General features: G+C 49.6%; 3 protein-coding genes across 3 annotated transcripts; 2 read left to right on the forward strand and 1 right to left on the reverse strand.

Annotated features, from left to right (window-relative positions):
• The first annotated feature begins 845 nt into the window (after positions 1-845).
• FOXG_00509 (uncharacterized protein) lies at positions 846-4,909 on the forward strand. The gene is made up of 2 exons (XM_018376895.1): positions 846-4,211; positions 4,270-4,909. The coding sequence occupies exon 1, from the start codon at positions 1,920-1,922 to the stop codon at positions 4,155-4,157; it is 2,238 nt and encodes a 745-aa protein (XP_018232523.1). The 5' UTR covers positions 846-1,919; the 3' UTR covers positions 4,158-4,211; positions 4,270-4,909.
• Positions 4,910-8,141: 3,232 nt separating this feature from the next.
• FOXG_00510 (uncharacterized protein) lies at positions 8,142-12,169 on the forward strand. The gene is made up of 2 exons (XM_018376896.1): positions 8,142-9,380; positions 9,443-12,169. The coding sequence occupies exons 1-2, from the start codon at positions 8,841-8,843 to the stop codon at positions 10,871-10,873; spliced, it is 1,971 nt and encodes a 656-aa protein (XP_018232524.1). The 5' UTR covers positions 8,142-8,840; the 3' UTR covers positions 10,874-12,169.
• Positions 11,266-12,237, reverse strand: FOXG_00511 (uncharacterized protein). The gene is made up of 2 exons (XM_018376897.1): positions 11,778-12,237; positions 11,266-11,652 (listed from the first exon to the last, which is right to left on the reverse strand). Exons 1-2 carry the CDS (start codon positions 11,813-11,815, stop codon positions 11,355-11,357), a joined length of 336 nt encoding a protein of 111 aa, XP_018232525.1. The 5' UTR covers positions 11,816-12,237; the 3' UTR covers positions 11,266-11,354.
• Positions 12,238-12,599: the final 362 nt, after the last annotated feature.

Consider the following 12,599-nt stretch of genomic DNA (forward strand, 5'->3'; position numbering starts at 1 on the left):
AACATCAGATACCCTGGTCCACGTAGCCCAACGAGTGTGGTATTGTGTGAGAAAGGAACGAAGCGAAACACAAACGTGTACACAGCCCAAGCACCATTCAATTCTCGTATTTGCTCATCTCTGCTGGTGACCTATAATGTTCGGCTCGCCGGGTTTGCTACGGGCGCGAATTCTCAAGAGTGTGGTCTAACATTGTACTTACGCAGATAATTGCCTACCCTACCAAAAGTGTGTGAGATATCCATTGCATTACTGCCATGCATGTCTTATGAAAGCCTGCAGGTTCTTATATGAAGATGTGATACCTGAAATACCATGCCAACGACGTTTCTTCCATAATGGCATTGATATTGATGACTCGGTACGGAGTACTTAACGTTTATATAACATCCCGAACCTATAACGTCGTCGCTTGACTGACAAAAGTGACGAACTTGTGAGCTTCTAGTGGTTGCCCCTATTTTAATCTCTTCAAGCCCAGGGTGGATGCACGGGCCGCGCGCCTCTTTTAGAACAGACCTCGTTAGTACCCCTGATTCGAGTGGAGGTGTTATTGCTGCCCTGTAACATTTCACAATGCCCCGACGTCTCTGAAATGGGCATTCCATGCCACCAATGATATGTTGCATTGGCTGTGAGGAGCCCCTGCCACTGGGCGTCAGGAAGCGTTTGGTAAGAGTAGCACCAACCAATAAGAGACCATAACCCCTGGGCGGGAAGACCAGCCTCTTGTGGAGGGAGCGAGGGACCCACTGTACCTGCAGTTACTGGATTTTGTATGGATCGTCGCTGGCTGCTGAACTCTGTTGGCACTGGCGTCTCACTTCTGGTCTCAACTCCGCCACTGCCCAAGCTCACGATAACAAGAGAATCGCAACAAATCACAACTTGGGATCAGCAATTGCCGAATCACAGACGGACAGCACGCCCTAGAAGTGCGCCGAGCTATCGTCATAATACCACGTTCAGTCCTAGCAAGATTGCTCATGGCTCGTGTGGTGCGATGCGGCGTACTCAGTGGTTGCTTGCAGGACCACGAGCGTCAGACCCCTGCTCATTTGTGTCTGTCAACTCATATCCATGACATTTTTGCCTGTCTCTAAGACTCCGCCTTGGACAAGGTCACCCCAGTCACGACTCTCCACTACGAGCTCGTGTCATACGTCTCGTCCCCCCAGCGCTGTATTTGCTCTCTTCTCTCTCTTTTCTCCTGGATCATCTGCTTTGCTTTGGTTTTGTCTGCTCTTTTTCCCGCGCTTGTCTCTGCCACACCCATTCCAGGCCTCGCAACACCGTCTGGTACGATAACGTCGAGGTTTACTGCCAATCGTCGGACTCCCTCCTTTTACCTATAGCGCCAAATTGCACGCTTGACTTGCATTCCCGTCGTTTGGCTTGAGAGCGATATCGACCAAGCGTACGACAGACATCTACCCTCCCGAACCGAACACCTCATCTTTCGCCTTCGAATACGACTGCCACTTCGATTTTTGAAGTAGATCACAGCGATTTCCTCTACGTCGGCGTCTTTGTCACTCTCGCACCTGTGGTGTTGAGAACTCAGCCACCTTTCCACTCCTTTCGACACCAACACTTTCTTGCTGCATCCGGCCAGCTCTCCCCAGGCATCGGGTTCATCAGATCGTCGCCACATCCGTTAGCTTCAACTCTGTCTGCTTGCGAATAACTTGATTCATTCCTTACCCGTGACGACCTGTCTTTCAGCGACGTGTGTATTCTCTTGGCCTTCCAAGAATTGAACTTCCTTTCCGACAGTCTTGACCACTGCTGGCTTCTGACTTGGCCTTCGATTCGATTTGCGACGCGAACACCAACTGACGAACTTTCGAACCCGTCATGCCATCGAAATCATATTAATTTGTTCTCAAGATTGTGATTGACTGGGAACCTTTGCCGCGATGAGTTTACCTGAGCCGCCGTCCTCGCTGGACAATGGTTGCTCTGTTGTCCACGACAACATCCTTTATGTTTTTACGCCAACTGCTTTCTTGTCGCTACCGCTTGAGGAGGGTGCAGAATGGAAGAAGTTGAAGATGGGAGAACAAGTTACCGGAGGAGCCTGTGTGGGAACTGATGCAGCGCTATTCATTATCGGAGGTAGTGGTGGTCAAGCTGACTACAATGGTCTGCAAAAATACGTTTTCGCCGACAAGAAGTGGGAGACGCTGCCTATTGATGACACAGCCTTCCGAAATTTACAACACCACGGTGCTGCCTATATCAAGAATACCGACCAGATAGTCGTCTCTGGCGGTAGTCAGGACGGCAGAGAAACACCTTCGGATACCTCACGATACTTCGCCGCCTCAGGACCATATATCCTCCAGAGCGCAGCGGGATCTGCCGCGTCTGTCAATCCCATTCTTCTGGCCTGGTCCGATGCCGAAGTCTGCCTGCTTGGTGGTAGTGACTGGAACACGCAAGTTTTACTCTTCAACGCCGCAACAAGTTGGAGAACAACGGGCATCACGCTGTCCACGCCTGTCGCGGCTTCCAGCAAAGCCATGCTTGTTCAGGGCGACGATGGCTCCAAGAGTCTTTACGTTTTCGATCTCTCAGTCAGTCCCAACAAAGTTCACCGCTATGTTGTTTGGGGTGACAACAATGCGCCTGGCCAAAATGCTGCGGATCAAAACGTGAAGCGTGACCTGTCCCTGAATGACTGGCCTGAGTATAACTCGACACTAGCCCCTACGACAGCACGCTCCGATTACTCGATGGCACAGGACTCAAATGGCAGAGTTGTGTTTGTTGGTGGCAACAAAGATAAGCCTCTCGCCTTCTTTGACATGAAGGAGAACTCCTGGCTTGATGCCTCTGGAATTGTAGGTGACGAGTCACAGAAAATTCTCTCGGCGGAATCTACCACTGGAACCAAGACCAGAACCAGCACTACCAAGACATCATCGACTGAATCATCCACAAAAACCAAGTCTGTCAGCAGCGATTTGTCATCGACATTAGTGACGTCGACTACCTCAGCAACAGCCACCGACGATTCATTCTCATCGGCGACCATCTCCGATTCTAGCTCTGCTACCAACAGTGACATCGCGCCGGTTGGCGGTGCCAGTAGTGATGACAAATCTGGCCTTAGTTCCAATGCTATACTGGGTATCACACTAGGCACGATCTTGGGCTTCATTGCTGTGCTCATGGTCATTCTGTTGCTCTTGCGCCGCCGTAAGAAGACCCGTCAACCATCGCCTGAGAACACGCAGCCGAGACACGATTTCCCCTCTGATGAGAAGGATCCCATGGGGCTTGGTGGCGGCCCTGTGTCACCCTTCCGCGGCCACCACTCCAACATGTCACAAGAATCATTCTCATCTATGGCGATTCTGATGGGCCGTGCTGGCAAGAACAAGCCCGGTATTTCTCGCAATCTGAGCAACGGCACCAACCGTAGTTCCGTCAGCACTGAACACAAGCAACTTAAATCTACCATTGGTAAACCAGTCCTGCAGGAAATGCAACACCCTGTATTACAAGGACAAGACACCCGCGGAGTGGCTTTTGATCCAACTGTTGCCGAGCCTCGACCTCGGAATGGACCCCTCGAGACACAGGACGGTTTGCGAAGGAGCTCAGGCTGGAACCGATACTGGTCAGGCGGTAGTGCTCTTCAGATCTTAGGATTCGGCTCTTCTAAGAGAAACACTGTCGGCTCTGATAGCGACTCGCACTACTCAGATGCGATCCCGCATCGAAACCCTCGTGTTACGCAAGATTCAGCAACTGTGCCCCCTCTGAACTTCGAATTCCGCCCTGAGATGAACCGAGTCAATTCTGGAAGCCCTGTCGTCGCCGAGTATAATAAGAACATTCCTTTCAGAGACGGTGTCGCTGGCAAAATCGAGCGCCCTATCTCAAAGGCATCCTCTGGCTACTCCAGCGGCATTCCCGAGAGCGTGAACGAGACGTGGGACCCTGATCATAAAGACAAACCTTGGGGCACAGACCGAGCGACTAGCAGCATTTATAACCCAAGCTTTTACTTCGGTGCACCTTTGTCTCCACGGGTCCCACCACCTCAGACACCCCCATCTGGAGTAAGCACGCAGCCTCAGCTCGCAATGGCCTCACAGTCATCAGATATGAGCTGGTTGAACCTCGGTGACCGCTCTCGTCAGTAGAGCAGCCGCAGTTTTTTATGAACTGATGACGTCTTTGAGTTCTGCATGCACATTGTGAGCTACTAAGATACCCCCATCGTGCTTGGCACACGTACCCCTTACAAGCGAATAGTCATTTCAGGTTAAACCCATGGCTTTGAGCATACATAATGCTCTATCACTCTCATTCACTATCTACATCTCGGTGTATGTACATATCGGCACACGCACTCAATCACACTCACTACTCCTCTCAGACCTAGTGTCCTTTCGAGAGAAGCTATTTTCTTTTCTTCTTTTTGATAAAGTATCGCATGAACCGGCATCGGCGTGTGTATCCGCCGGCTTAATCTTGCTCGTATTCATTTGTGTCTTTTTCTTGGCGCCGCTTTCATCCTGTACATTCTAGACGTGGACCCGGGATTGGTCGTTATTTCCCGTCCTTTTTGTTTCGATCGTTGTTGTTGTTGTTTCTAATGATACCACCATCTCCTGACGTATGTAATTGGCTAGTGTAGCAAGAAAAGGGGACCTGGAGGGGATGATCAAGATGATGGAGATATTGGATGGGACCAAAAGAGATGCTGGGTTGAGTTGAGGTTTGATGATGAGGTGAAGGGGACGTGACTGCTGGCCGAGGTTGAGCGGCGGTAGTCAGTTTTGTTATTTCTTGAGTCATATCTGGATGTGAAGGGAAGCTGGAGGAAGCCAGGGCTGTCAAGCCGAAATTCCTCGAAACCAAAATATTTGCACAATCTTCTACATTCTGTACCTTCATACATGTGACCTGTGTGATGTTTCAAACACGACTTGGCTGAAGTATGAACTGGACATCCAGCTAAGTTGTTGAATCTTCTTCGACGGCGAACTCTGGTGTGGCTAGCTAGAGTAAGGGCGCTGTTGTGTGATATAATATAATTCTCCATTTCATTCTCGCGGTCACCGAACACCTCCCCGCCTTGGAGATTGGCTGTCATCAACACCTTTGTCATGTCCAGAACCCGACTGATGGGGAATCCATAGTCGTCTCTACACACCATTACCAGCATCAGAGTTTTCGCAAGCGGCGGGCCGAGCCTTGTCTTTGTTATTATGACCACGTGCTTCATCAAGCAATTGAAGCTTATTAGTGTATCCTGAATGATGTAACTCGATTCAGAACATGGCTTGATGGAAGATGCGAAACGTAGCTCGCGCTTATTCTGGAAGTGCTGCCCCTTGGAAAGAAGCTCATGACACGAAAGTTGGTCACGAATCACTCATACAGCTACCTCTCGAACGAAATCCCAATTGCCATTGCGCATAGGGACTCATCTACGAAGTGCGCAATTGTATAGTTTTCAGCAGCTTGAAGCGGTACGTCTTGAGACGTGTCTCCATGTATTGTTGAGCCTCACCCCCGGGTTCACGTGGGGGCATGTTAAGCGAGGAGCTCGGTGAGTGTTTCTGGTAAGTTGCCTCGCGGTGGGCAAGGGAATAAAGATCTTTGTCTAGTATCATGACATTATGACAAGTGGAATCAAGGGTCTACGAGGTTCGTAGATGAATAGATCTAGATCCGAGGAGTTTTGCTCATCATGAATCGATGAACGGAAGATGTAGACTATGTGTTGTGTTTAAAACAGTTGATGAAATGGCTGAGCAACACCCATAAGTTCTCATGCCTTGCAGTTAGTCTAACAACGGTATGAAAAACATAACGATAATTTCTTTTCTGGCCTTTTCCTACATATGAAGCGCCTGAGACTGCTGGTAGCCTGGTAGTATCTCGTACAGAGTTGCACCAGTTACCCAGTTGTTGGACGAGCCAGAACGTCCCAGGAAAGTGAGAAATCTCCGGAGGCAGTCGCCTGTAGTAACCGTCTTGGTTGTCATTAACTTTTCGTCCAGTGGGCCCTAGAGCCAAGCGAAGGATAATGGCGTTTTCAGGGTCTTGTTGGCATCCTGGTTAGTGATGATCAAGCGGCTCTTTGAGTTTGAGAGATTTTCTCAGCCGCTTAGCTGGTGGCTGTGTTTCTTTGGGATGAGGGTTCAACATGACTGTAGGGACTGGACAATTATGAGCCAAAAACTAGGAAAGGAATCACGTTTGAACTTAGCCTCGGGTGCTAATCCTTCTGCAATGCAATGCAAGGCACAGATGATAAAGCTTTCTGCAGATTTCTCCGTACCTATCCCCCAGGAGGCAAGAAAACCTCTGACGTTGAACCGAGGTGTCAAAAATAACTAATCTAAGCTCCCCTAAATCTATAGGTACTAAATTATGCTAGAGTTTACTCAAGTCTTTTTGTTAATTAGGATAGAGGCCCTAAGTTTTCTTGCCTCCCCTTGCTATCCTACGGAAGATGTTGCCGGGGGTGAAGGGTGACCCTGGTCGTCGGAGGAGGGAGGGTAGTCAGATTGGGAGGGAATCATCCGGAGTAATGTTGAATGTGGAATATGAATATGAGTGGATGAAGTTCGATGGAGAGGCTCAACAAGCTTCTTTGCATTCGGGGAATGATATTGAAGAAGAGTCGGAGAAGCTAAGGTCCACTGAAACACGAATTAGAGCCGTACAGTCCCGGAGAGAATAACAATGCGAGGAAATATATAGCTATATTCGTTCTCAAAAGTGATGATCAGTAATGCCTGAAGCTACCGACCATACAGGCAAGTCCCTAAAGAAGTTGGCTCTAGGCATTGCAAAAATTCATAGCCACCTCGTGTGAGATGCATTCTACCTAAGGTACTAAGGTACAAAGGTACATCCTTTGTCCACTGATCTGTAAGAAGACAGAGCCATGAACACATCGGTCGCCCAAACAGAAGCTCAAACATGTCCAGAAACTCGGGGAAGGATGGACCTGATATGGCCCCCATGCAGCACGGCCAAATTCCAATTCTGGTAGGCGAGCCATAGCCCAGCGATGAGTTTTACAGGGCCTATTACGGAGGAGAGAGTCTGGTCTCTGAAGCTAACCCGAGCAGTTAAACTAAACACTCCCAACCTTACGCATAGACCAGGCGGATATCCACCACTTAGAATTGTCCGCGGGTACCGTGTGTTCCCCCTCAACGAAGGAAAAGATGAAGTTGCGTTGATGTGATCCCTGGGTTAGTAGGTAGGTAGGTAGGTAGGTAGGTAGGTAATGTAAAAGTCCTGAATTCCTAGTAAAACTTCTAAGACAAGTGTCAGTAGGCCAGATCGTTCTTCGTGTACTCAAGGTACTACACATCCATCCTTGGACATGTATCAAGAAACTTCTTACCACTAGGTAGGTACCGAAGTATCCCGATTTTCTTCCTTGGAGCCTCTAGTGTGAGGGACCACTGCAGAAGGGTCTCGGAACAAGGGACATCCCACGCTGGCGGCAGCCACAGGTGTCACAGAGTCTAGTCACATGAATAAGAGCGTGTAAAACTGTAAAATAGAACAGAGGTCAAGATGGAAATCATCATGTGAGGGAAGAAAGACAGTCAGCAATGCAACTTCAACTCAGCTCTAGTCCATTATCCTCGAGCTCAGTAGTTAGTATCTCAGACAGAAAACCCACCCCGTGAGCCATGCTCGTGAAGGTTCTTCTGGCGTCTGGCCCTGGATGACACCAAAGAAATGAACTTCTACACCAACCAGATACGGGCATTGACCCCTGCCATGGAATGACCCTCCCACCATCTCCCTTGACGATATCCTCTAATTGGGGATCCCCAGCTGACAATGTCCTGCAGGAGATGGATGAATGATGGAGGGGACATCCCACTCCCCAAGTACTGGTACTTATTGGATCCCTGCACTTTAACAAGTCGCTCGATGGATTTCCCTGGCGGGATTGACAACTGCTTCCATCATGGTGGCAGACAAGAAAGTGAAACGAAAGCTACAGTTTGGCTCCTCAGGCTCCTCCCCCGCCTGCCCTCCAGTTCACATTAAGCATAGGGCAAGAGAATGGTGACTGGCTATTCTCCACCAAAACCGAGCGTACGAGAACCCCACTCTCACCTACGGGCAATAGGTAAACTCCACTCTGTCGACAAAAAGTCTCTCTACATTCAGCGTCTGAAAAGAAAGCAACTGCCCGTCGCCCGCCCACTTTAGATGAACCTACCTAAGGTAGTTGTGCTAAGGTTGCCACTATACGACCAACCACCTTTGGTTTGGACTCTTCGTTTTAATTGACCAAGAGTTGAATCAGTCCGAGTTAACATCGGCTTGTCTCGTCTTTCGTCCGCGTCCACGCTTGCGTCTTCGTTTTTTGGGTTCCTCTCCCACAGTTCATTGGCATCTACACCTACATCGCCTCCAGAACAGTTGACGGTCTCCCTGGTCCTCTCATCACCTTCCACTGTCTCTCAGGTCAAATCGTCATCGTGGCCTCTGCTTCCAATCCCGGCCCCATCACAACTCTTTTGCGGCATCGCAAGCTTTCTCGTCTCTGCGCCATTGTCAGATATTTCCATTGCATGTATCTCCGCCGATCAGCTGGTTACTCACCGACCAAGTCCGACTGGAACGCATCTTGATACTGCATATCGACTGTTTCTATTCTGTAAATATCTCTCGTCACCTTCGCTTGGTGTCAACTTTCTCCGCTTTTAGTGCCGCTTCAACGACTAGTTCCATCCTGTGCAGCCTTGACTGGCGCAATTCACGACTCGCCTGGCTGATCAGATAAACTCACTTGTAATTGCCTCTATTCGATCAACACCCGCCGCAACCCGGCCATGATGAGTTCGACGGCATGGAACGGGCAGGACCAGACAATGGCCTCGACTGGTGAGGACGACTTTCATCAATTTCTCGACATGAGCAGCATGGGAAGTTTGGGCGATGGCATGCACTTCGACTTCCAATCTTTCCAAGATGGCTCTGCTCAGGGTCTGATGAGCCAAACGCGAGATGCCCCCGACACAATAATGACCGACAGCGACAATCCAGGCCTAATGTCTACACCAAACACGATGCCCATGTCAACATCTACGGTTCAATCAACCATTCCCGCGCACATGATGACGCCCGCAAGCGATCCGATTTCTAATATCGACGCCCAGATTCAATATCTTCAACAACAAAAGTTCCAACAGCAGCAGCGCCAGATGCAAGAGCAGCAGGTGGCTTTCTTCCATAATCACAACCACTCAGTGCCCCCTACACCACAAAGTCTTGAGATGCCCAACAGTGGACAGTTCTATTCACAGGCTGAGCAAATTCCAACATCAGGTGCCTACGACAGAAATTATCACCAGCGCATGAAAGAGCAAGATGTAAGACTCCAGTCCATCACCAACGCCCGCCTCTACATGTCCCGTTGCTAACTTGGTTCTAGATGGCATTCACACCTCTCGTTTCCCCCGCAGTTACCCCTTTGGATCCCAACTTCTCCATGGACAGTGGCTATACTATTCCCAGCGCCTATTTTAGTCCTCTGACTTCACCAGCTCTCCACGCGCAGAACGACCCCTCTACAGTCTACGATCCGCGCCTTACGAACACCAATAATTCACCAATCGATATAGATCTCGACAGATCGGCTGCTCCCGTTACCTCCGTTTTGGACTTGCCCAAGAAGGCTACAAGGAAAAAGACCGCGACCAAGACACGGGCAAAGGCTAGCATTCGAAGTTCTCCCATTGTCAAGCCTCAGCGTCGGAAAACAGGTCCCAGTCCGGCCATCGTTTCACATGTACTCAGTGAGGTTGAAGAGAACAATGGTGCCTTTCTTCCTATGCCTGCGACCTCTACCGAGACCTCGGCAGAGGAGAACTCATCGGTATCCCCTGAGGCCCTCTCGGAGATGCCCCCGCCGCCAATCCCCAATAGGAGATCGACCAGCAAATCGCCATACATCCAAGCGCAGTCGAGCAACCAGCAGACGCCTGTCTCTGGCCCTGTTGATTCACGTCCAGCTCCAGCTACTCCCGCATCGCTCATGAAACTCCCGGCATCCAGGGCAAGCAAGCAGGCAAATGGGCCTCAAGAACCGGTTGTGTCTGAACACATTGAATCGCTTGAGTTGCCCGAGTCGGTATCTGGCAAGACCATGACCCCGGTCATCTCACGCTCTTCTGTGCAGTCTCCTTCTGTAGAACCTATATCTCGACGAGGATCGAGCTTTCAGCCATTGCCATCACCAGTATTCCCCAAGGCTTCGGGACCTGCATCAGCAAGTGCGAGCCCCCAATTGGCTCCCGGTTCGGCAGGCCCATCCGCACGGAAAACTCCTCAGCTCGCGCCTCGGTCGAACAGGAAAAGGTCAACAGGTTCAGTACATGTTTCGCCTGCGCTGTTGCCTAGAATATCCCCTAGCATCAAGCCTCTTCTACCCGGCACACCGGGTATGACACCAGCGGAGAGTGCTGCGTCGCAATTGCTCATGTCGAAATCCAACTACCAAAATATCCTCGAGGGCAACAAGGTGCCAGGAATTTCATATCCGAGCGAACTTTCAACAAATCTCACATCAAAGCGAACGTCGCACAAAATTGCAGAGCAGGGGCGCCGTAACCGAATTAACTCGGCCTTACAGGTCATGGCTGGATTATTGCCTGGTGGAGACAAGACGAATCTTGCGGATGAAGGTGACAAGAAGGATGGAAGCAAGCGAACGCGCAAACAGCAAGGCCAGTGTGTCGAAAACGCCATTGTGCACATGAAGAGCCTCGAGAAAGAAAACTGCGATCTGAAGAATGAGGTCGAGGAACTTAAAAGACGACTGGAAGGGCTGCAAGGGTCAACAGTCGATAAAGAAAAGGCATGACAAAGAGGATCTGGGTGCATCTAGCTCACTACATGATATACACAGGCGCTGAACAGGCGGGAACTTCCCTGAGTACATAATAGGATAGGTCTGGTACGTGATGAGGTCAACTCTCTTCGTAATATCCTCAAGGGCGGCAGCGATTTTTGTTTCGGCGTTTTGCTTGGGGTGTTGAACAGGGCGGGATACTAGACGGGTGCCTCTGGGCCTAGATGGGCTTGTTGTAGAGTGTATTTGTTGAAATCGCTAGAAGAGGCAATGGATAACCTAGCAAACGAGGGATTGACGGCCTCATAAGAGTTGTGGAGCATGGAAATACCAGAACTAAATAATAAAGGTCACGTTAACAAGCACAGTGAAGCGAGACATGGGTCCAAGCTCTGAGATGTCGAGGAGTGACATGAATTAAAGGATGAATGTGGTGAAGTAGTTTGGCTAGGGGTCTAGAGCATTGTTTATTGTTATGTGATATGGATGGCTGTTATTGTTGATGATCAAGAACGTCAGTATCTAACTGCTCCATAACCTCCACCACAAGTTTCAAGCTCTCCATGAAGCCGTTGACAGCGACTCGGAGCATTCGATTGGTTGTGGCCCTGTACTGAACCTCAAGAAGCCGGACATCTGCATCGCCGCCAGACGGAGAACCCTGCGTTGACGTCGGCGCTGGGACAACGGTGAGCTGTCGCCTGACGAGTGGGGAGAGTTCAGGGTCCACCTGAATGGCCTTGAGGGCGGTTGTGGCCAGTCGAGCGGTGGGAAAGGGGACGTTGAGGACACTGAGAACCAGGGTATGGGTCAGCAAAGAGAACGAGAATAACAACAATAACAACAACAGCCAGCCTTGGCCTTAGTAGCCTCAGACTTGGGGTCGTCATCGTCACAGGACAGGGGGGTGGCTTGCATCGAGCAGGGAAATTCGGGATCGGGAATGGCGGTCATGGTTGTGACTGTGGCGGAAGTGGTCACTGCTTTGGTAGCGACGCTCTAATCTCTCTTGCTTGTTGTGATCGATCTATTCGTTTCCCGATGCTTAAATATTCTGGTTGTGCGGTAGTTTTATAATGACGATGCTAGCATTGGCCTTTGCCGTGACAAGGAATGGAGATCTAAGCCCGAAATCGAAAGGACAGGAACGTCAACCCCTGGGAATTTTTGCGTTTTGATTCGATAGTGAAGAGGGCCTCTTTTGAGATAGTTGAGTTAGAAGTGAGTATAAGTGAGAGGATATGTATTTGAATGTGAGTGAGGTGAGTTGTGTGCGACTCTGATCTTGAAAAAGATTGGAGGTTTCTGATAGATGCGTGGGGATGAGATTGATTGGCCGTGGGGGAATCTATTACAGGAACCGGGCGGTAAATTCTAGACCATTGACGTTGTAGATTTGTGACACAGCCACAGAAAAAGCCACAGCCGGGGACGGTTCAATCATAACAATAACTACCATAGTAGAATCTAATCACTTGGATACCCTTGGAATCTGTTGCATTTGCTCCATTTAGGAAACAAGCCTTGCAGTTTTAATTGCAGATACTCCTGATGTAACACTAGTTCCTTAAATTCCCTAAGATGTAAGCGTTTATGCTGAGCTATAGCCGTGTAGTTTGATATCATAACAAAGTCTATCAAAACAGAATTGATTATTTAGGGTACTTAGGACATCAAATAGAGGCAGTTGGGGAAACAAAGATACCTACCTTATGTCAGAACGGCTTTTATTACCATG

The sequence above is a fragment of the Fusarium oxysporum genome, chromosome 1, assembly GCF_000149955.1.
Source record: "Fusarium oxysporum f. sp. lycopersici 4287 chromosome 1, whole genome shotgun sequence".
NCBI lineage: Eukaryota > Fungi > Ascomycota > Sordariomycetes > Hypocreales > Nectriaceae > Fusarium > Fusarium oxysporum.